The sequence below is a fragment of the Anas platyrhynchos genome, chromosome 1 (genome assembly GCF_047663525.1).
Source record: "Anas platyrhynchos isolate ZD024472 breed Pekin duck chromosome 1, IASCAAS_PekinDuck_T2T, whole genome shotgun sequence".
NCBI lineage: Eukaryota > Metazoa > Chordata > Aves > Anseriformes > Anatidae > Anas > Anas platyrhynchos.
The window spans coordinates 44,089,391-44,113,006 of NC_092587.1; the positions used below are offsets into that span (position 1 = coordinate 44,089,391).

The window sequence follows — 23,616 nt, forward strand, 5'->3', positions numbered from 1 at the left end:
CCCAATTTTCATCCAGAAAACAACTGTACACCCCCTTAACAGTAACATCCGTGGGTAACAAATACCCTAACATCTCTGGCCACGGGCTAGGGCCCTCCTACCCGTTTTTTCTCATCAGAGTGATGCAGCCCCCGGTGGTGGCATCCACCGCCATTCCGGCCAATGGGGAGCAACACTGCATGGGCTCAACCCCGTTAGGCAATTATCCACCTCTGTTTGGATTTAACCTCCTGGTTCCACGCATCGTGGGCGGGGGGCTCTCCTCGAGTGGCGCCTGTGCCAGCTGAACTGGCCGAGCACACTGTCAAGGCCACCAAGCTCAGGTACATCACTCCCATATCGATCCTTTGTGACTCCCGTGGCTCTTTTCAGAGCCACCCACTTTTTCATTTGAAAGGCTTTGTCAGTGCTCTCTGTCCTGTAAACCTAGCTTGCATTATTTGTTTTGAGACCAACTTAAGTATATTTTTTCATTCTGTTGCAGTTTTCCCACTGAAGATGAGATCTGTTATTTGACCTTATAAAACATACGGTGCCTAGAAAACCCGGGAAAGCCCGTCAGGGGGCAGTAGAGACTAGGACATCACAAAAAGTAACACAGATCTCACCCATCTGAATATTCCACGCTAAAATAATTCATGGTCTTGCATTAAAAACCTTAGAATAGAGAAATATTATGAAATACCTAATAATAACCTCTAACATATGTTTTAAGTATAAGATAAATGTTCTCTTTGTGGATTTGTTAAATATGTCAAAGGACATAAGTGTATTTGGTTATGTACATTACTGCTAAAGTAAAGCCGATAATACAGGAGCAAGAACAAAGGACTGAGCATCGACACGACTTTCCCTTTCTGTCCTTGCACACAGCAGGGATGCTCATTGAGCAGTGTCACACATGTGCAAGAATTGCCACAAGTAAGTAAGTGTAGCCCAGAAGAGTGCAGTAAAGGGTGGTGGTAAAGAAGCTACTGAAATCAAGTTATGACTATGGCATAGAAAGCAGTAAGTTTGTGTGCATTAAACAAAGTGTCAGGAATAGGAGATAAAAACCACAGGTATAACACAAGGACTATTAAGTCATCTACACAGAAGATGTATTTAAGATCGGAGAATGTGCCCTTAGTAATATTTAACGGAAATTAAAGCCCTTTCAGTGAAAAGGTGGGTGGCTCTTAAAAGAGCCTTTGGGTTAAAAACAGGATCCGCGGCGCTCTACTTGGAGCTGGTGTACTTGGTGACCGCCTTGGTGCCCTCGGACACGGCGTGCTTGGCCAGCTCCCCGGGCAGCAGCAGCCGCACGGCCGTCTGGATCTCCCGCGACGTGATGGTCGAGCGCTTGTTGTAGTGCGCCAGGCGCGACGCCTCGCCGGCGATACGCTCGAAGATGTCGTTGACGAAGGAGTTCATGATGCCCATGGCCTTGGACGAGATGCCCGTGTCGGGGTGCACCTGCTTCAGCACCTTGTACACGTAGATCGAGTAGCTCTCCTTGCGGCTCTTGCGCCTTTTCTTGTCGCCTTTCTTCTGCGTCTTGGTGACGGCTTTCTTGGAGCCCTTCTTGGGCGCGGGCGCAGACTTGGCCGGCTCAGGCATGGCGATCACCGTCTCACAGCAAACAGCACCGCTTACCGCTTCTCCTCGCAGCAGCGCAGTGCCGCACCCGCCCGTCGCAGCCGCTCTTATAGGGGCGCGATGCAGAGCAGCGGCTCCACCGCTCCGCGCCGCCATTGGCTGGAAGTTTGGCTTTGTGTCGTCACCTAACGCCAGACTTCGGCATTGGGCGCCTTTGGATCCGCGCTGCCATTGGCTGCTGGCGTTCTGCCGCCCTCGCAGCCAATCAGCGCTGCCGCCCGCGGTCCGCCCGAGCCGAATATAAGGCGGCGGGGGCGGCCCGGGGCAGGTCGCTGCGTGCGGTGTTTGCTGGAGTCGCTGCGATGTCTGGGCGCGGGAAGCAGGGCGGGAAGGCGCGGGCCAAGGCCAAGTCGCGCTCGTCGCGGGCCGGGCTGCAGTTCCCCGTGGGCCGCGTGCACCGGCTGCTGCGCAAGGGCAACTACGCGGAGCGGGTGGGCGCCGGCGCCCCGGTGTACCTGGCGGCCGTGCTGGAGTACCTGACGGCCGAGATCCTGGAGCTGGCGGGCAACGCGGCCCGCGACAACAAGAAGACGCGCATCATCCCCCGCCACCTGCAGCTGGCCATCCGCAACGACGAGGAGCTCAACAAGCTGCTGGGCAAGGTCACCATCGCGCAGGGCGGGGTGCTGCCCAACATCCAGGCCGTGCTGCTGCCCAAGAAGACCGACAGCCACAAGGCCAAGGCCAAGTGAACATATTTATAATACATTTGGAAACATCCACAAAAGGCTCTTTTCAGAGCCACCCACAAAATTCACAAAGAGTTGAGTCATGCTTTGTAGTTCTGGTTTTTCTAATGAATGGTGATGCAAATGTGTAAATTGTTTCTTGTTAGTGTTTCTCTTACCTCTACCTGCCTGTCTGGGTGGTAATAGTTACTTTTGTGACTTTTTTTTTTTTATGTTGGGTGGGGTGGGAGAACAGATCTTTCATGGTGTTTTGTTTGTTTTTTTGTTTTTGATGTATGTCTCACCAAATGTACTTGGTGTTGCTGTAAAGTCTCATTATAGCTGCAACTACAGGGTAATACATTAAATCGCTGCATTTTTCTTTATTATTTTTTCCCTGATTTACCTGTCAAAGTGAGGGCTGAGTCGTTCAGCCTGGGTGCTGCATGAGCTCTAGTAGGGCTGTCGTATTTCCACCCATCTGGCACCAGGGTCCCACAGCCTTGGATGGCTGCGTGTGCCGGGGTAGGGAGCCTCATGGGCAATGCGTTTTCAAGCGGAGGAGGAAAGGAAAGCAAAACAATAACAAAATAAAAACATATCAAACAATAGCATGCAGTCCTGGTGTTTCCCCTGAACTAGCTTTTTCCCGGGGGAAGGGTTATAATTCCCTGCCTCGGGCCCCTTGGTGCTTTCCCTTTTATCGGCTCATTAACGCTGTTACGTGGGGGAGTGCCCGTAGCTTGGCGGAGCTGGCCGGGGCGGAGGAAGGTTGTGGCCGTTCCGCTGTCCCCGCCGCTTTCAGTTTCGGTTTTCCACTGCTCTCGGCCCGGTGCGCTGCTTCTTGCCCAGAACGCGCGGGGAGCTCCAAGCTCCCGGCCGGCTTCGGGAGCGGTGTGGTGGTTTTACCGTGCTAGGCAGCTAAACACCACAACCGCTCTCTCACTCCTCCTCCTTAGATGAGGAGGGGAAGAAATAAAGTAAAGAACACACGGGTTAAGATAAGGATAATTTAATTAAAGGGAAAAATAATAACTATTATTATTAAGGGAAGATTATTAACTAAATGATTTAACTAAAGAGGAAAAAAAAGGTAAAGGGGAATAGGGAAAAAAGGAAAAAAAAAAACTGACAAAATAAATAAAGGCTATGTGGAAGTGCAGAGGAAAGAAATTAGTCTCTACTTTCCACAAATGAGCAATGCTTGACCACGTCCTTGAAGCAGGGGCCTCAAAGCACGTAGCTGGTGTTCGGGAAGAGGACTGATGTTTTCACAATGAGAGCCCATCCCTCCCTTCTTCCTCCTGTTTCCACCTTTTATTGCTGAGTGTGACACCACATGGTATGGAATATCCATTTGGTTGGTATAGGTCAGCTGCCCTGGTGATGTTTCTTTTCTCACTTTTTTGCCCACCCCCTAGGAGGGTTAGAGAGAGTCCTGATGCTGTGCCAGCACTGCTCAGCAGCAGACACAACACTGGTGTGATAACACTGCTGTTCCAGCTACAAGTGCAAAACACAGCACTGTATGGGCTGCTACAGGAAAACTTAATATCCCAGCCAGACCCAGTACAAGCGGCTCGAAGAAAGGCTGTCGGGCTTCCAGCGGGATGTGATGCGCTTTTACGGCCACTTCAGTGTTTTGCGTTGTGTTGCTCTGTTTGCCTCCGGCGTCTTTCTCTTGGCTTCAGCGAGGCTCCTCAGATTTCCCTTCCTCTGCCCCCGGTACTTCCCAAGAAAGATGTGCACTAACATATCTATACATCTGGTGTTTATTGAGTTTAGTTTTCTTTAAATCGACTCGGGAATAAATTTTCCCAGCCCGGGGGAGGAAAGTCTTCACTCTCCATCCGTTTGTTCCACGCTGTGAAACTGTCTTTGTGTCAGCCACTGAGGATTGCAGCAGAAATGCAGGAGAGGCCCTTTGAACCCCCCTAAGTACACCTGGATCATCCCGATGTTGAGAATCTCCCGATGAGAGAATCTTAATTCTAGCTCCTAGACCATAGAGACTTTCAGAAGAACAACTTTTGGGATTTTTTTTACCTTATAAATGAGTACTCTGGGATCAAAAGTTCAAATGCAAAGGTATGGAAGATACTATATTATTCTTGTAAATGTCCCTCTTAGTTCCCTGTTGCAGATTTTTTTTTTTTTTTGCATTATATACCTGTAGTTTCCAATCATATGTTCGGAAAACAGAGCCTTAAAAACAGTAAATAAGCCTGTAGGGCTCTGTTAGGTCTGAACTGTGAAGGGTGGCAGGCCTCAAATGCATTTTGTACAGCCGGACACTTCCATGGAGATGCTTCATAAAAGTGAACTTCCAGAACTGGGTAAGTGGATGGATTTTTGTTTTTTATTTTTGAAAACGTATCTTATAAGGTGTGGGAATAGAAATGTTGTTTTTGCAGAGTTACATTGTTTAGAGGAAAGGAATGTGGTATTGAGATATGCTTACAGTGATAAGAAAACTTAGCAGGCGACCTTGTAAAATGCAGACAACCAGACTCAGAGCAAATAGGTGAAAATCACGGTGCTAAGTCAAGTCAGATAAGTGAAGAAACATTACTTTAAACAGTAAAAATGTCAAAAGAAATTTGAAATTTAACAGGCTGGCAACTGAAGGTCATGCATTGTCTCTGAAGCATCAGATAGATTGTGAACCTGGATTACCCACGCAGTGGGGAAACAGGGGAGGGTCCTGTCATCAAAAAGTATATAAACTTTGTTTTGGAACTAGTAGGCGCGCTCCTGCTTGTGGGGCGCCCGCCATTGCCATCGCGAATAAATTACTACTTCACTGAGATCCTCGCCTGAGCCTGTTATTGGCTACGGAGTGTTTCTCACAAAGGTGATCATGAACACTCAGCGCCTCGCCTAAAAGGCCCGGAGAAATTATCGATCGCTTCCTTACCGTCACCTTGGTTATTGAAAAGGCAAAAAGGAGGAGGAAAGACCGAGGAGGATTGAATGCCTGCCACCAGGAGTCACGGAGGACTCAGCACCCCGGGCGAGCCGGGGCTGCGGGCGGCCTGGCCCCGCTCCGGGGCCGTGAGGACCGGTCCGGCCCCGGAGCGGAGGGGGCTGGAGGCCGCCAGGGACGAGCCTGAGGAGCCAGAAGGGCACGGGGAGGACAAACGGGGAGGGACTCGGGGCCCAAGCCTCCGAAAAGCCCAGGGTTGCAAGAGACGCCTGGGAAGGATAAGAAAAGGGTCGGGGAGTTCAGCTAAATGCAAAGAAAAAGTGTAAATAACCCCCTGTTGTTCTGAAGCTTCCTGATGTCCACTGTTCCTTAAGCCCTGAACCATTCCCTCCTGAGACATCCGTTCTGTCATGCAAATGTTCCCAAGTGGAAAATAATGCGAAATTAAAGAGCTGTTGAAGACTCTTCTGCCTTCATGGTGTTGTCAGAAGGGTTAATTGTTCTGATTGTTTTTATCAGCATTTTAGACCACGTCAATGTCTGATTTTTATCCATATCAACACATATTGATACGTAATTAACGGTATTGATATGTAATTGACGGTTGCTATTATAAACGTGCAGTACAACACACGCCGTCTTTTCCATGGGGTTTTGTGACATTTAAGTAGCTGTATAAGACTAAAACTGCTCTAACTTAGGTAACTGGCCTGCTCTTTTCTCCAAGACCTAATTGTGCATTACAACCATGTGACCAGCTCTGTTCTTCCATGGGCTTTGTATCAGTGATTTCAAACAGCAGACTTTACGAGTTTCTCCGTACAGGCAGTGAAACAGATTCGAATACATTGTCTGAGCTTCTTGAGCCAGCTCGGCTCTGTCCAGGCAGCCTTTATTTGCCTGCGGTGCTGTTAGACTGGTCTTGTGCAGAGCACAGCAAGAGCTGTTCTATCCAAGGAACTATTCTGATGTGTAGAAAGACTGGGGATATCTCATTCCTATGGTAATGATCTCTTTTCTGTGAGGAATGATTTATTTTTTTTAATAGTCTTTCTGTGATACAAGGTTATAAGAAAAAACAACAACAACAAAACACAGAACAACAACAAAAAACCACTGGCATCGCAGTGGTTGCTACTTGCTGCAAAAGGAAAAGTGAATGCACACAAGAGAAGTATGCATTTCTTCATGTCTCTGATGCTGCACAATGGTAGTGCACATGTTTGTGTTTGTCAAAAATAAACAGAATTAACTTTTTGGTTAAAGTTCAACATCATTTTTTACAAGGAATATTTTTGAAACCTCTCTGATGGAAGCAGGAGGAGGGGTCATGAAGTACAAGTAAATTGCATCCACAAAATTATAGTAATAGTAATAAAGAGTAATAGTAATAAAAACGATAATGCAGCAGATGACTTCCAGAGGTTGTTTTGAACCTATGTAGGCCTCTGTTTCTGTGACCCCTGTTGCCAAGCACAGAGCTGCTCTGCTCTTTATGTTTCTTCTCTCCTTGTATGTATGTGAACAAGAGGCATTCCCAGATGGATTCCTCTCTACTTCCAGGCATTTTATGCAGTGAGATTTGTGTCATGTCTTGAGTTGCCCTGTGTTTAGATACAGCACAACCTAGAGATCACATTTTTGGTGCTGAGGACTCCATATTTTCATTTAAAATCTGAACTAGTCATATTTTCATTATTGATTAAAAGCATTAAATCAAAGTATAAATAAGTCCAAATATTTTTCAATTCCTCCTGCTAATAATTTCTCTCTTAATGCTAGTTATTTTGAAATATACTCTTTCTTCATAAAACTGGAAAACAAAGACTCTGAGAAAGTGGCTAGACTAAAATATCAATAATTGTCACTATTTTTAGTAATAAATAGTCTCTGGCTACTAGGACAAACAACATGATAAGTAGGTGACCAAATATTAACTTACTCAAAAACAAACAAACAAACAAACAAAAAACATAAAGTAGTATAAAATTGTTATATCAGGCATGTGTTTTGTTCTGGTTTTGGATCAGGTTTATGACATCAATCATTTTATTTATCATTTCTGAAATTTATTCCAATTTTTTTTTTTTGCCCCATCAAGTAATCAGAGAAGCATAGTTTTTCGAGGTGGTTTATTTACCTTTAGCAAAAAAAAAAAAAAAAAAAAAAAGTATATTTTTATTTCATTTTGCTTAACCCATAATGTTTGATAAATATAAAATTTACTGAGGGTACACTGATCTAGAGAAGGTATGTATTTCCCAAAATGCTACAAACTCTACTAGTCTATTGAAAAGAAAAAAAAAAAAAGAGAATGGCATTTTTTGACTGTTTAGATTGTTCTCTTTACAGATCATTGTGGCTGATAATGCACTACAGGCATAAATAACAGCATAACTCTGACCATTTCATATAGAAGGTACTAATTAAAAAAAAAAAAAAAGTATTTTTACAACGTTCGTGTAAACAAAAATAAATATACCCTGTATTTCTGTTGCTGTGAATAGAGAGATGTTTTGAAGACAGGCACAGACAGTAGAAAAAATACAGTATAAATGACCTGATTAAAGATCACGGTTTATAGCAATTCCTAGGATGATGTATTTGAAGATTATGCCACACTACAGTTCCTGGGCAATATAATCTGAGAAAAATGTCTCATATAAGACAAAGAAAATTACTTTGAACTGAATAGTAAATATTAAATGACATGAAAGATGTATGAATGCACTATCATGTGATTTTATATTCACGCTATTGTCTTGATTAATTTTCACTGTTCATACTCCTGTGGAATTAAATCGTTATGTTTGCTATTCTTGCCTAGCCTAAATCCTACTGCTACTGCTGGTAGTGAAAAAGCAAGTACACATTTTCCACAGTAGTTGGGTTTTGTCTCAGTGACTTGGGTCTCAGCACTAGGATACAATTTCTGAAAGAAAGAACAATTTCTGGATTACAGATAGATCTGAGGATGCATGTGTGCAGATTGAAATGCTTCGTTCACATTATAGCCCAACAACGTTTCTGAGATTTAAATATTGTACAAAGATTGGAAGAAGAAATCATAAACAATAGTTTATCTGGAGACAAATTTCAGGACTCTAGCAAGAACTGCACATACTGAAACAGTTTTATTGCATATACTGAACAGTCTTAAAATAGAGTAAACAGAGAGAATGATCACACAAAATTTATGTGAAAGCTACATAGATAAAGCAGCCAGCATACAAAAACAGGAAAAGTTGTAATAATGCTTGTGGATTCCCGAGTTAGTGGGACAAAATGCACCACTGGGCTCCTGTGGTAGGTGCAGTTTAAACTAAGCTTTTTATTTATTTATTTAAGGACAACAGGAATGAATTTGACTTTTACATAACTGATTACTAAGAATAATAGCTTCTGCCAAATTGTTCCAATGATCATCACCACTGTCAAAATATGAGCGCTTTTAGATTCTTTCTAAATTCCCTCTCTAGCCACCCACGTATTCCGTTACATAAGAACCTAGAGACTGGAACACAACATTCATCTTTTTAAGTACTGGATGCATAGAGAGGCACAGAAGATTAAAACTATTAAATTAAAATTAGCTTATACTAAGGCGCTTTGAGAGCAGATCTCCAGACACAGTTTGAAACTGCAGAACAGGGAATGTGGAGGGCTCTTACCATCAGATGTCCAAAATCCAATCCAAGATGTCCCCCATCAGCCTTCAAGCTGAAATTAATTCCTGTACATTAGCAACCAACGTAACAGACTTAGTGCCTGCCTCTGTACCAGCACTACCAGACAACAGTCAGTCAGTACCAGAAAGCTTGACTTTGCGGTTAGGCAGTCCTTGTATGGGGCCAAGTATGTTGATGAGGCCACAAATTAACATTTGGAATTAAGGATTATTCAGATCCATTTGGGGAAGAGGATTATTATGGCTCAGATCCGCATTTGCAGAAATGTCTAATTACCCAAGAATGTATATGATGGGGAAAATCAGAAAAACAGCGATTTGGGGAATGAAAGTCTTCAGGGCTACTCAGTAACTACAATAAGCTCATGATACACAGTGCCTAGTTTTGAAGTTCTTAATCATTTCAATATAACTGAGATATAAATGTAGGAAACTTGAAGTACATATGAAATAATATTCATGTTAATTTGGCATTTGTAAGGGGAATATTCTCTCCTAAAGATGTAGGGAGAAGCCGTGCAAACTACTGCAAAATTCACACGTACAGAAGAAAATTGCTGAAGGTAAGTAACTTTTAGAAAAAAACTTGTGTTTTATTAACCATTATATGCTTTTTTAGACGTGGAGGCTAGTAACAGCGATTAACAGCTTATCAAGAAAAAATTGGTTATTATTTAAGTTTTTACATTACAGTGCACTGTGGTCACCTGCTTTAGTTCAACTCTGAAAATATATACGGACTGAGGCACCCTCAAGCGGTAGACGTCGTTACAGCAGCTACAACACTGTACGCAGTTTCCATAAAGCAAATTGAATTCTCTCTCAAGACCTAATAATCTACGCAAACGTTTTCCTTACATTTGCAGCAGATACATGAAAACTGGAGGAAAACTGAAACAGGACATTGAGCAGGATGCATTGTACAATAAATACGTAATTTTAAAAACAAAAGTGAAAAAGTAAACGGTTGAGTTTCACCTAGGAAAAAAAAATTATTTCCATCACAATAAAGACATTACTGGCACATACTTAGTTTTCATTTCCTGATACACAGAATTGGCTAGGAATTTTTTACCATAATTAGTTTTAACTGTAACTTCAGATGACCCTTTAAAGTAAGATCACACTAAATAACATCTTGAATCGTCCTCCCCACCCCCCTCCCTATGTGACTATGCAGCCCTTTTATTGAAAAGGTGGGTGGCTCTTAAAAGAGCCTTTGGGTCGAGCAGGTCTGGCACAGGCTGCGGAGGCAGCTTACTTGGAGCTGGTGTACTTGGTGACCGCCTTGGTGCCCTCGGACACGGCATGCTTGGCCAGCTCGCCGGGCAGCAACAGCCGCACGGCCGTCTGGATCTCCCGCGACGTGATGGTCGAGCGCTTGTTGTAGTGCGCCAGGCGCGACGCCTCGCCGGCGATGCGCTCGAAGATGTCGTTGACGAACGAGTTCATGATGCCCATGGCCTTGGACGAGATGCCCGTGTCGGGGTGCACCTGCTTCAGCACCTTGTACACGTAGATCGAGTAGCTCTCCTTGCGGCTCTTCTTGCGCTTCTTGTCGCCCTTCTTCTGGGTCTTGGTGACGGCTTTCTTGGAGCCCTTCTTGGGCGCGGGCGCAGACTTGGCCGGCTCAGGCATTGCTCGCGGCGGGACTGTCTCAGAGAGCGACTTCCACTCAGCTGACAACAGGAAGACGAACGTGGGGGAAGCGCCCGCGGGCCATTTATTTATAGCTCCCCTATGCAAATGAGAAGCATTCCTTTTGCCTCCTCTCATTGGTCAGTACGCGACCGCGCGTCATCCCTCCTCTACAGCCGTCTTTTATTGGTCCGAACTGGATTCGGCCCCTCATTGGCTGCCCGGCGAAGCCCGACATGCCAGCCTATCAGCGCGGGGGCTCTGGTCATAGAGGGGGTATAGCTGAGCGCCGCCGGCTGCGCGCTGCGTTCCCCTGCTGGGTGCTGTGCGGAGCGGCTCGCTGTCATGTCCGGGCGCGGGAAGCAGGGCGGGAAGGCGCGGGCCAAGGCCAAGTCGCGCTCGTCGCGGGCCGGGCTGCAGTTCCCCGTGGGCCGCGTGCACCGGCTGCTGCGCAAGGGCAACTACGCGGAGCGGGTGGGCGCCGGCGCCCCGGTGTACCTGGCGGCCGTGCTGGAGTACCTGACGGCCGAGATCCTGGAGCTGGCGGGCAACGCGGCCCGCGACAACAAGAAGACGCGCATCATCCCCCGCCACCTGCAGCTGGCCATCCGCAACGACGAGGAGCTCAACAAGCTGCTGGGCAAGGTCACCATCGCGCAGGGCGGGGTGCTGCCCAACATCCAGGCCGTGCTGCTGCCCAAGAAGACCGACAGCCACAAGGCCAAGGCCAAGTGAATGCAACAGGAAGGCTGCACGTTGTCACACCTCGAGATGATAATTAAAAGGCTCTTTTCAGAGCCACCCACAATATCATAGAAGAGCTCAGGAATCCATAATACACTTATGCAGTTGCATGAACTACTCAAGCCATGCTGTGTTGTTTTTTTTTCATATGTTTATTATCGGTATTTTTGTTTGGGCCATAGTAGCAACGCTTTCCATGTTTTTGTTAACAAAGTCGTGCCATAATGAAACAAGCTCCTCCAGGGACGAGACAGAATACGTTTAATTCTCAAACCGCAGAAAGCGAGAACAACCCATTTCGGTGTTAAGTCCCGCCTCCGTCCCCCTTCCGCGTTTTCCTTCCTTACGGGCGGCAGCAGCCGCCGCACCAGCCGCGATCTTCTCCGGGGAAGCGCGCGGGGAGGGGGAAGGGGGCAGCGGGCTGGGCTCGGCGCTGGCCAATCCTTGGTCAGGGCGGGCTTTTCCAATACCTAAAGCTTCTTTTCTTTCTCAAAGAGGACAAAAGGAATTGGAGAGCTCAGGGCTGTTTTCGGGGTGGTAAGAAAAGCCTCCCCTCCTCCCCCCGTAGTACACAAAGCATTTAAGGAGGCACCTTAAGAAATAATACAATACATTAGACATGGCTCAGTAGTAGCGTGCCTGGCAAATCCATTACTTTTGTTACAAAATATATACTTAAAAAAAGTTACATCCGATTTTTATCAAATCATTATAAAACATTTCGTCATGGCAGTCAAAACAATTACTCGGCAAAAGATGCAAAAGTCTACACTTCCCTAAAGCCGCCGCGCTATACCGTGCTCGTTAGGGTTCGCTTCAGAAATCGCAGGGGAAAAAGACAATTGACCTCTGACGACTTACGAATTTCTGGATCCTTGCTGCAGGTGACTGACGACCTCGGTGCCTCAGCTCCTTTAGGGAAAGTGTGGGTGGCTCTTAAAAGAGCCGTTGGATAACAAAATATGTACAGCAGGACTCTTCGAGGATAATTTACTTCTTCTTGGGCGCCGCCTTCTTTGCCTTGGCTGCTTTCGGCTTGGCTGCCTTGGGCTTGGCAGCTTTAGGCTTCACCGCCTTTGCTTTAGCCGGGCTCTTTGCTGCCTTCTTGGGGCGGCCAGCCTTGGCGGTCTTCTTGGGGCTCTTGGCTGCTTTCTTGGTGGCAGCGGCCGCCGGCTTCTTGGCTTTCTTGGGGCTCTTCTTCACCGCCGCCTTCTTGGGCTTCTTGGCGGCGCTGGCGGGCTTCTTGGCCGCCGGCTTCTTGGGCTTGGCCGCGGCCGCCCGCTTCTTGGGCGCCTTCTCCTTCACCTCGCCGGGCTTCTTGCTGAGGCGGAAGGAGCCGGAGGCGCCGGTGCCCTTGGTCTGCACCAGGGTGCCCTTGCCGACGAGGCTCTTGAGCCCCAGCTTGATGCGGCTGTTGTTCTTCTCCACGTCGTAGCCGCCGGCGGCCAGCGCCTTCTTGAGCGCGGCGAGGGAGAGCCCCTTGCGCTCCTTGGAGGCGGCCACGGCCTTGGTGATCAGCTCGGTGACGCTGGGGCCCGCGGGCTTGCGCGCCTTGGAGCCGCCCGCCGCCTTCTTCGGCTTCTTGCCGGCGGCCTTGGCGCTGGGCGCGGGCGCATCGGGAGCGGCGGCGGGAGCGGTCTCGGACATCGCGGCGGCGTCCTCTGCGGAGCAGGCGAACACAATTGGGCTGGCGCGGGTCAGATGCTCGTATTTTTAGAGAGGAGCCGCGCGGTGATTGGTGCGTTGCAGAGCCCGCCCCGCTGCACGGCCGGGGAGCCCTTCGGTGTGCTCGATTTGTGTTTCTTTGGACTAACAAAAGTGTATTTTCCTCGGAATTTCTGCCACCAAATCGCCCCATCTCCCCGGGGAGGGAGGAGAAGACCAGGTACTTGCGTTCGGGAGAGTTTCCAGCCGCGGACACGCGTCCTGAGATAAAGGAGAAGCCAGAAATCCCGTGTGCTGCTGCTGGAGAGACCTCTGAAGAGAGAAACTTTTGTTTTTCATTGCAAATTAAAAATTTCCTTTCGACATAAATGTCACGGCAACGGCTATATCTGATTCTTTAGAGGGTTTTCTTGTGGTCTAAACTGAAATCTGCCGATTTAAAGCTATTTTGACTGTTTAAATTGATTTTGAAGAGGAGGAAGTAACACAGACTCCTCTTTCAGCTCTGAATATGGATTAAGAACCGGTTCCTTTGACCATGTGTTTTACCTCCTAAAACGCTAAAGTCTATTGAAATAGTGTCTCATACTACCTCCTATTGCACTTATTATACAGCCATAAGCAATTTGTTAATGTTTGGAAATCTATGAACATGTAGTTGTTTTATTTTGTCTTCTTGGAATTTCACTAGAAGGGAGGCAAAGTTACCCTGCTGCCTTGTGCTTTTTTTCCTTTGTTTGTTTTCCATATGAATTTCTGTACTAATTATTAAGTTGATCAAGATTATTTTTTTTCACATTGCATTTCTATTTCAAGTAACTCAATACCCTACACTACAAAACAGCAGCATTCTAACAGAAAGCAATCTCCTAAACTTCTGGTTATTTTTATTGATATTACTTTTGTGTCTCTAGTAATTTAAGATGTGGAGGACCTAACGTAGCAGTTATGTAGTTAGTTTCTTACTGCCCAGAAAGCATTATCTTGTTGTGTATTTTTTGTAATAGCTGGATGATTTAAAACCACATTACTTTTTTTTTTTTCTGTACCTCTCAGATAGTGTATTGAAACAAAGGTTTCAACAAAGCCAATGCTGAATCTTCTAACCGTTCAAAAAAGAAAAAAGAAAAAAAAAGCCCACTTAATTCTTTCTTAGGCATTTTACAGTCATAGAAATGAGGAACTGCTTTCCTGACAAGAACTCATTGTGATAACCTGGGTTTCAATTAGGGGAGTGGTAGGCCATAGTTCATTCCTAAAGAACCAGGAAGAATTCAATCAATATTGATATCTGGTTGAAGATCATGTAGTCTGCTGAAAACAGGATGGAGTTCTGGAATAATACTACTGAATCTGTACCTGGTTATAAAGAAGCATATTATCCATTGCCTTTTAATAGTTATTTAAGAATCACACAAATATTACACTTAAACCTAGCTTTCTCATTTTCTTTGATATCACCAGATATAGCACAGATGTAAACACAATTTATGCAGATATTGGCAACCAAAATTTCAAATTGTATGAATGCTTAGCTTTAGATAAGTGTAATTCTATTTCCACATTTTTTTTTTCATTTACAGCTGCTGCTTTGTCAACACTAAACATGAATACAACATGAAAACATTAGTTTTCTGTTAAATTGGGTTTCACTGATTACAAAACCAAATACTATAAAGAGAAGCAATGCAACCTGCATCCTAGAAGACAAAACTATAAGGAAAAAGATGGCAGGAAAAGTGCACTTGAGCTCTGTAATGTTACAAGAGGAAGGTGATAGAAGGAGGTATCTCATTGGAGCTTTCTGGATCTTGTTTGTAAAAATTATGCAGCACAAGAGAAGGATATGAGAATGAAATATATCGGAGTGAATGTGGATATTGAAGACATACCTCCATCAGTTACCAAAATTGCACTAAAATAAGATTTTTTGTTAGCTCATTTTCTACATGTGCTCATAAACCAATGAATGAGATGTTCCAGTGACTTGATTACATAGGGCAATATCTAGCAGGGCTTGGAGATGACATTTAACAGCTGCCAAGAGACTTCACAGCACATAAGACAGAAGAAAGGTGTAGATCATGTATGACATGCCTGCAGCATGAAAACTGTTCCTGCCCAATCTTGTTATTTTGAACTCATATGCATTAACTTCAGTAAGCTTCACTGAAGGAGACTTAAATACTGCACCCCTCAGTTGTGGCTTCACAAGGTGTTGATTTGTGTTTATTGGGGGCTGAAACCGAAGTGGCTAAGATGGTCACTGTCCCAGTTGTCTGCCTAGCCTTTCTCCCAGCACTTGCTACCCTCTCCCTTTCCCAGAAGGGCCAGCTAATAATATGGGTAGGAGCTTCTGATCTACAACAGTTACAGCTTGCCACTTTAAAATAAACTGAAGTAACTTCAGAAATTTCATGACGTGGGGATAACACTAGGTTCTGCTCTTCCTTTTCTAGTGGCTCTCCAGCAAAGGTGGAAAATAATTTCAGCAACACAGAACTGTGTTTGGAGCATATCATCTCTACTTGAAAGAAATACATGCAGGACCAATATTGTGGAAAGTTATAATGCATTTGGGAGTTTGAAAAAGAGTTTCCTCCACAGTCAGAACACATAGGTAAGAAGGAACGGATAAATGTAATCAGGCAAATAAAAAAGGTGATGAAGGATTCTAAAGGAAACAGGAATCACAGTTTCACCTCTAGGTGAGCAAGTGAGAAAAAGGAAAAAAAAATCTTATTTTATGCATGTTAGGCATTTTAGGCATATTTTGTTATAGAAAGACCTCAATAGGCCCCTACCTAAACTCTTGCCTGCAGTTTGGTTTTCCCAATAAGGAGAGTGGAGGGAGGTAGACTTCCTCATTCGTTAAAAAAGGAGGAGAATGACATCAGGATCTCCAGAGATGACTTTAGAGAGATCATCACTGTAATATCTCCTACATCTGAATGACTTCAATTCTTCTCACCTTGTGGGCAGCCCAGCAGGCCACACTACATCACAAACCTGTACATGATTGCAATCTGAGCACTACAAGTCACTTCCCTTCAGATGTCCAGTTCTGTCCAACTTTTGCATTTTTCTATTAAGACCTCTTGGTGTAAGCAAGGAGACACAAACCACAGCCAAGAGATGGTGCAGCACGTGAGAACTATCAAACATTCCCATCTCCAGTTTAGGACCTGCCAGTACTTGTTCCTCAGAATATGATCTCTGGGTTATATTTAGATATGTGTGCATTAGTGCAGGGTAACATGGCGGTTGTTCTCAAGGAATTTGGTTAGGAGGCATTAGCATGAGAGCTAGCCATGCAAACATGGTTCATGGGCTACTCCACCAGCTGTGGAAGAGTCCTGTGATGGATCTTTCTTAGACAGCTGGAGAAAGTACAGTGGGTATGCCCAAGCAGCACAGTCCCTTCCTTTCCTCCAAGCAACAGTTTCCAGAGATTTCAGTGAGGGTCTTTATGCTGTGTGCTGCACTCCTGTGTACATGTTCCTCAGGAATGAGGTGTAAATACTCCCTGCAACTGTGATTACACTCATATTACAATGTTACACCCATGTCTTACTTACCCTCAGTGACTTCATCTTTATCCGAGTTACAAATGTAATAACTCTTGTGATCCAACCAGCCAGCACAGTTTAACAGCTTTTTAACCCTTTGCTAAGCAATTTCAAAGTAGTACCTACCAAACTACAAACTCATTGCAGTTCTGCAAGTCCTTGCCTACATAACACCAGTGTTGCTTTTGCTGCTGATGCTGAGGAAGACTCCCAGGTGTAATGAAGCCATGCAGGGCTTTTTAAGCCAGCATAGGGCCAAGCATCTGTAGTGGGCAGGACAAGTAGGGTAGGGCAGTGGGTGACTCTCTCTGTAGACTCAGCTTTCTGGAATGTTGCACACTCCTCCCTGTACTCTTGGTTAAGGGATGGGGCACTCATTGAGGCCTCCCTGCATTGACATTGCTATGCCGTGTCATTTTGGAACTGAAAACCTAGTCTTTAACCTGGATATGGCAATAGTCAGAGGAACAGGGAAGGATGCCCTTCTTGGTGGGCATTCCCCTTGGTCCGTAGGGGAAGGGAAAATGAGCAACAAAAATTTGGAGGCCAAAACCTTCCCCTGGAGCAAGGGGGAAAAAAGATGCACTTTGCTCCATACCACACAGGAGCCTCTACTGTTGACCAGGTTAAAATAGTTTTACTTTCCTCACACATCGGCAGAGAAAAGGTCCTTGTTGTCAGTCAGCTATCAAAGAACAGTATTATTCATGTCTTAAAGAACTCTGGTCTTCCAAAACTAAAGTAAGGCATTTGACAGATGAACTTCTGGACCACCCTGACATGCTTTGAATGTAGTCATCAGCCATAGATCAAGAATGTCAGGCCCTGAGACAAGCTGCCTGTGATATGTAAGCAACAAGAACAGAAGCTCAACCATCCATTGCTACCCAAAGAACTCCTTTCCACCCAAATTGATGGTGCTTTTCTTTTACCCTCATTTCATAACAGTGAATGTCATTAAGAAAGCATGCTACCACATTGTCCTTTCAGAGTAGTGTCTCCATCAGCACAGAGGCCTGACTTCTCAGACCAGTGAGCAGCCCACACAGAGCAATGCTGAGCAGCCTGCTCTTACTCCCCGCAACCCCTTGGCAATTCTTCACCTTTTCTGCTCTCCACCCTTTCCTACTTGTGTGCCTGTGCGCCCTGTGAATACTGCTAAGAGCAGCACTGGTGCTTGCAGGGAACAATATGATCAATCTACATGCTCCCCTACCTCCAGTTAGAGCTCTGTTTGACATTTCTCAGGGAACAAAGTGACTTTGGGTTGGTACATGCATACAGAGCAGGTCTGCAGTCCACCATCTCCCTGATGGATAACACCCCAGGTGCTGATGAGACAAGATGCAAGGTAGATTTGGGTTGCAACCCAACAACTACCTTTTTTTTTTTTCTTTTTTTTTGTCACACAGGCAGTGACAGTGGTACCCAAATACCATGTAGGCTTGGCACACACCATCACTGAGAGCCAAAGTGTTTTGTCATACACCTTGTGAAGTTGCTTTTGCTAAGGGATGCTGCCTTGCCAGTTTTACTGAGCTGTGGGGGTGAAACAGGTCCTTGTTCCAGATAGGGTGGTTTGTGCCATCATTCTAGAGCAGGAGTATCACAAGGCAGCATTAGGTTGGCAGTGACGTAGGCTTGCTGTCTTCCTTTAGAAAACAGCAAAAAAAGGTTTTGAAGAGATATTAAATTCTGTGCTTTAGCTTATGTTTTTTATAACACATGCTTCACAGCTGTGAAAGCTAAATGCTGGTGCCACAGACCCACTGTCCCTGGTTAGGAGGTCACCCAGACTGCCAGAGTCACTGCTAGGGCTGGCTGGTGCCCCTATTTCCCTACAATAAACAAGTGAGGGCCGTCACTCAGCACTCCTGCTATCAGACAGCTAGGAAGTCAGGAATTTGGCTTCACAGGCTGCTGAGTGAGATATGTGTGTACAGGGTGGGCACATTCAAGAAGTCCCGGCACTTTATTTTTTCATGTATTTTGCCTGCAACCTGCCATGTGTATGCTAGTCTGAGGAAGTAGTTAAGTAGCTAAGTGTATTAAAGTCTAAACTTTGGCCTTCCTGATACAGGTTTTTTTTGTTTGTTTGTTTTGTTTCTTACATGCTGAAAATGTAATGAATCTTTTGTTGATTTGTACATGAAATAAAGAGCAGAATAATAAGCTTAACTAGTGTGTTGTTTAAATTTAGAAGTCTGTAACACCTTCCATTTAACTGTAAGGTTTAAAGACCAGGAAACAAAGCCAGCACTGAGCAGCTATGGGCAGGGATCAGCCTCTGTCCAGCTCTATAGAGGTAGCAAGTGAAGAGAAGCCAGGTGGATTTTGGGGTTTGTGGATTTACCCAAACTGCAATAGGAGGCCCTTACAAGGAAGGAAAATTCATAGTTCCCATAATTCAAGTCTGTTGAGAGAAGGGTCTGCTCATTATTTGAGTAATTCTAATACCAACTGTCTAGACTTAATGCATATTCACTTAAATAAACATCTGCTGGTGGGAGGGGGGCAGGAAGAGAGAAAAAGAAAAAATGGAAGAAAAAAAAAGCAACAACCAACGAACCAAAAAACAAACACCCAAAAAACATAACAGTGTAGGATAAACATTTGTACCAAAACCTAAGTGGAGACAAAGGTGTAATCTCTACTTGTTCTTTAATTAATTCTTTAGGAGAAAAGAGGTTTTGGCTTCCTTGGGTGCATGGAAAGGCTTTCAAGGGTTACTGCTGTCAGCCACATCACTGTACAAAGCCAGAAATATTTGTTTGCTTTTGACACTGAAGAAAAAGTAAAGGATTCTTATACTTTAAAAATATTACTTTTTAGGTTTTTCTGTTTTTATTTTACAACATGTTTATTCTCTTAACATGGTGATTATTGAAAATGATTTTATCTCTTTTTTGTAACTTCCTTCCCACTAGGGTGACAAGACCACCTGGTTATGGCCTCTTCAGTGATGAGGGAGACATTTGCTCATGCTCAGATAAGGTCAGTATTAGGGACACATAAGATATAACTCTGGGAGGGGACAGAGGAGGAATACAAGGTGTAGTAGTTGAACTTGATTCTGCAGTTAGGGAATCCTGGATCCTAAGCAGGAAGAAATGAATGAGCAATATGACTGGGGCAGCCTTGAGATTCTGCTGCCCTTTGTAATGTATTCTAGATAGTGACTTGTTATCATAACACTGCAAGAACTGAGTCATTCACAAAAAACTGTCTTGTGGGCCAATATCCCATCTGTGACAGAGGCCAGTTAAATTTAAAATAAATAAATAAATAAATAAAGAGTATAAGAACACTATCTCACCAAAATGATCTCTTAACTTCTAATGATTTGTAGGCCAGAGGCACCGTGAGTCAGAGGGGATGTCTTTGAATTGGAGAACCCTCAATGGATTTTTTATCCAGTGTTTATTGACTTTCTCTGTATACAGCATCTCTCATTTCTCTTGCTCTAGGATATGATTTAGCATGACATATAATAAGAAGCTGAGGAACAGGGACATTGAAAGTGAGTGTGGGAGATGAGGAAACAGTTGATGGACATGTATACTAAGTGGGATTTATCTATTTCTTTGAGAAGGATCCCGTTTATATGCAGTTAAGTGACCTGTCTTTATGTGTTTGCAAAAAGCTGGAAAATGTACTTTCTATGGTGCAGATGAAGTGGGACAAAGTGGCAACCAGCACAGTAGGAAGGCTAAACACCCTTTCTTGTGGCTGAGGAGAGGTAAAGAGAATATGTCTACTGGGGAGGGAACGACAAGTAATTTGACAGGACAGAGGAAAAATTCAGAAGCCTTCAAAGCCAGGCAGAGAGATTCCTGTATAAAATATCTGAGCTGAAAGGTGCTCGGAAAGAATTACCTCATCATTATATTTTTAGATCCCATCACTTGCACAGACCTTCCCTCCTGGAGTCACCATGACTGAGACAGAGCCAATGCCAATGCCAGCTAGAGAAAGGCTTGTCAGAGTTCCCAGAGCCTTTCATCTTGACAGGCTTTCCTCTGTCTCTGGATAATGAGGTGTGTATCAGGATTGTACTCACACTCTCCATACTGGAATTATGCAAATCTTACACCCCCAGAGGGCTTTGAGCTACTGAAAGGAGCCCTGCAAGGACAGCCAGCAGAAACTGAGGTATAGCTTTAACTATTGTGATGACTGATTTTCAGTCATGAGGTTGTATCACAGCAACAAATACATACTACATGAAAAGAAAAAGAAATAAATAAAAAAAGTACCTATCCACTCAGAATGATGTCAGATCTTTGCAGTCATGGAGGTACACATGCACGTAGCTGAAGTAGTCACTTTTGTTGTGCATTTGATGTGCATGACTAATTTTCATCCAATTAGTAGCAGTGATCTAGATGGATGTATAATCCTTTTTAAGCATGACCAGGATATTTGTGACTTAATCTTCAGCAACACTCCAGACACAGGAGAGAAAAAAAGGATCAACTCCAGTTCCATGCTGATAAAGCCCATCATGGACTCGACAGCAATACCACAGTCTGAGAGTCAGGCATAGCCAGCTTCTACAACAAGATGCACACTTTTCTCTAACCTGAGGTGAAGGCATAGAAATGGCTTTCTTAATGGCCTGTAGCACAAAACAGATGCTAGCATAAGGCCATGGAGGTGACCCATCACATCTTACATTTAGCAGCCAGTGCTCAGCACTACCGTTGAGTTCTTGCAATATGACCTCAGAAGTACTGAGACATGGTTCAAATCTTAGCAACAGCAGTTGTCAGCAACACACACACAATTTGCTTGTTTCAAAAAGTGGATAACATGGGTCTTTGACTAATTCATGGTTGTGCAGAGGTGAGCTAAGATTTTTTTTTTTCCCATCTGGAAATTGATTCTATTTCTTACTTGTGCTTAAGTTAGTTCTCAGGCTCATGTATCAAATAGCATAGTCACTTATATAAGGAAATGGGTTATTTATGATGCAGAGAAATATCTTGGAATGAATGACAAAAGGCTTTCTTGAACTTACAACAATGGACTGGGGGAAAATGGATTTCCTACAGTTGCCTAGTGCAGCATGCAGGGTGTTTTGAATGCAATATTTCAGAGAAGCTATCACCTGGAAACACAGTAACCCAGTGACATCCCAGCTTCTGCTCTCAAGAGCAGTCCCCAAGAATCTTGTAAACATGACAGAAAGAAGCCACTGGAAGTGGCAATGATAATTCTAAATTCAAGGGTGCTCCAGGGGATATTGGGAGACACGCTGTGTGCATTATCCCAGCCACAAACTTTATTACATGCTACCTTCATTTATGAATTGAGGAGAGTGTAGGACTAGATTTAGAGATTTGCAGGGACAAAAAAACAAACTTCAGAGTGAGTAGCATGCATGGTAAGCATGTAACCAAATTAGTGGACAGGTATTTTAAGCTAGAAAACTGTATCTGGTTATTACACTTACTAATAAATGCACGATCTCTGTAGGTAAAATTCAGATATTTGCTTCCAGGTGCATGAAAACTGATTGCTTTCACACAACTGATTGCCACTCAAGTACTCCTTGGCTTACCAAGTATCCTGTGTGTCAAACAGCCCAACTAACAGCAAATAAGAGAAAATTGTAATTGTATTAATTTTAATATTAATGTATATTAATATTAAATTATAAATGTTTATTTTATAAACAAATATGTAAAATAAAAAAATAATATCGGAGAAGCGTATGCAGTCACGCTCGGCCCCGAAGAGAAAGAAGCAGGAGCGCCACCGCCCCGCCCGGAGCCGCCAGGGACCGGGGGGGCGCGGCCGAGGCGGGGCCGGGGCCGGGGCTGCGGCGGGGCCCCGGGAGGTGCCCGAGAGCGGCGGCGGAGGGCGGAGGGCGGAGGGCGAAGGCCCCGCCCCGCCGCGCCCCGGCCGCAGGAGGGGACGCGCCGCCGGGACCGCCCCCGCCTCGCGCCCGCCCCTGCTTCCAATCAGGTCGGCTCCCCCGCTATAAAGGGCGCGGCGCGGCAGCGGGCCGCTCACAGCTCGGCTCAGGCAGCAGCAGCGACACCATGTCCGGCAGAGGCAAGGGCGGGAAGGGGCTCGGCAAGGGGGGCGCCAAGCGGCACCGCAAGGTGCTGCGCGACAACATCCAGGGCATCACCAAGCCGGCCATCCGGCGCCTGGCGCGGCGCGGCGGCGTCAAGCGCATCTCGGGGCTCATCTACGAGGAGACGCGCGGCGTGCTCAAGGTCTTCCTGGAGAACGTGATCCGCGACGCCGTCACCTACACCGAGCACGCCAAGCGCAAGACGGTCACGGCCATGGACGTGGTCTACGCCCTCAAGCGCCAGGGACGCACCCTCTACGGCTTCGGCGGCTAAAGCGCGCAGCCAGCTGCTTCTCGGACCCTCTCGACACCCCAAAGGCTCTTTTAAGAGCCGCCCACCTTCTCTTCAGAAAGAGCTGTATCGCGTTTGCTCGCTTTCTTGAAGTTGTTCCTGTACAGAAGTATCTTTCAACTGATTCTTGCCCGCCCCACTAAGGTTTCGGTGCCTAGCACCGTATCGTATGGTGGTGCTTGAGGCTGTCTCGCAGTGCTCTGTTATGTAATTCCCTTCCCACTTCCCTTGCTGCTCCTCGCGTTTAGCAGCCGCTTCCGGGAGGAACTGGTTGGGCTGCTCGTTAACTGAGCGCTGGACGAGCCGGTGGCCCTTCCGAGGGAGACGCCCACCGCTACTAAGAGCAAGCCTGCAATGTGCTGGGCGCAGGCTCCGATCCTCCCAGGGCTGTAGCCACGTCCGGAAAAGCCGCGAGCGAAGGGGGCCCGAGCGAGCAAGGGGGGAGGGAAGTATCCGCCTCGTCAACGTCAAGCACCCTGAGGGCAGGGGGGAGGCCACTCTTCCCTCCCAGTGACCCCAGCCCGCAGAAAAAAAAGCGCAGCGACCACGCGCGCTGGGCTCGCTCTAGGAGGCGGAGCGCCCTCACCCTTTGAAAAGCCCGCGCGGGGCAGCCACAGGCTCCAGCCGCTCCCGCGCCGCGCCACGGGCGGCTCTACTCGAGCCCGGCTCGCCGCAGCTGGCGGTGCCTGGGCTCAGAGCGCTG

The 23,616-nt window shown here is 45.7% G+C and overlaps 6 protein-coding genes across 6 annotated transcripts; 3 read left to right on the forward strand and 3 right to left on the reverse strand.

Annotated features, from left to right (window-relative positions):
- Window positions 1-1,083: 1,083 nt before the first annotated feature.
- On the reverse strand, window positions 1,084-1,871 carry LOC101794355 (histone H2B 5). The gene has a single exon (XM_005012152.6). It carries the CDS (start codon window positions 1,732-1,734, stop codon window positions 1,219-1,221), a length of 516 nt encoding a protein of 171 aa, XP_005012209.3. The 5' UTR covers window positions 1,735-1,871; the 3' UTR covers window positions 1,084-1,218.
- A 19-nt stretch (window positions 1,872-1,890) lies between these two features.
- LOC110351440 (histone H2A-IV) lies at window positions 1,891-2,917 on the forward strand. The gene has a single exon (XM_021267261.4). It carries the CDS (start codon window positions 1,941-1,943, stop codon window positions 2,328-2,330), a length of 390 nt encoding a protein of 129 aa, XP_021122936.3. The 5' UTR covers window positions 1,891-1,940; the 3' UTR covers window positions 2,331-2,917.
- Window positions 2,918-8,347: 5,430 nt separating this feature from the next.
- On the reverse strand, window positions 8,348-10,909 carry LOC110351448 (histone H2B 1/2/3/4/6). Its single transcript, XM_038165922.2, has one exon. The coding sequence runs from the start codon at window positions 10,694-10,696 to the stop codon at window positions 10,178-10,180; it is 519 nt and encodes a 172-aa protein (XP_038021850.1). The 5' UTR covers window positions 10,697-10,909; the 3' UTR covers window positions 8,348-10,177.
- LOC101794722 (histone H2A-IV) lies at window positions 10,904-11,419 on the forward strand. Its single transcript, XM_021267259.4, has one exon. It carries the CDS (start codon window positions 10,904-10,906, stop codon window positions 11,291-11,293), a length of 390 nt encoding a protein of 129 aa, XP_021122934.2. The 3' UTR covers window positions 11,294-11,419.
- Window positions 11,420-11,435: 16 nt separating this feature from the next.
- On the reverse strand, window positions 11,436-13,000 carry LOC101789635 (histone H1.01). The gene has a single exon (XM_013092656.5). The coding sequence runs from the start codon at window positions 12,947-12,949 to the stop codon at window positions 12,293-12,295; it is 657 nt and encodes a 218-aa protein (XP_012948110.3). The 5' UTR covers window positions 12,950-13,000; the 3' UTR covers window positions 11,436-12,292.
- Window positions 13,001-22,555: 9,555 nt separating this feature from the next.
- LOC101795509 (histone H4) lies at window positions 22,556-23,005 on the forward strand. The gene has a single exon (XM_038165808.2). The coding sequence runs from the start codon at window positions 22,584-22,586 to the stop codon at window positions 22,893-22,895; it is 312 nt and encodes a 103-aa protein (XP_038021736.1). The 5' UTR covers window positions 22,556-22,583; the 3' UTR covers window positions 22,896-23,005.
- The last annotated feature ends 611 nt before the right edge of the window (window positions 23,006-23,616 follow it).

Bases quoted from the DNA above. Each gene is read 5' to 3' on its own strand.
- LOC101794355 (XM_005012152.6), bottom strand. From the start codon at position 1,734: ATGGCGGCGCGGAGCGGTGGAGCCGCTGCTCTGCATCGCGCCCCTATA.
- LOC110351440 (XM_021267261.4), top strand. From the start codon at position 1,941: ATGTCTGGGCGCGGGAAGCAGGGCGGGAAGGCGCGGGCCAAGGCCAAG.
- LOC110351448 (XM_038165922.2), bottom strand. From the start codon at position 10,696: ATGAGAGGAGGCAAAAGGAATGCTTCTCATTTGCATAGGGGAGCTATA.
- LOC101794722 (XM_021267259.4), top strand. From the start codon at position 10,904: ATGTCCGGGCGCGGGAAGCAGGGCGGGAAGGCGCGGGCCAAGGCCAAG.
- LOC101789635 (XM_013092656.5), bottom strand. From the start codon at position 12,949: ATGTCCGAGACCGCTCCCGCCGCCGCTCCCGATGCGCCCGCGCCCAGC.
- LOC101795509 (XM_038165808.2), top strand. From the start codon at position 22,584: ATGTCCGGCAGAGGCAAGGGCGGGAAGGGGCTCGGCAAGGGGGGCGCC.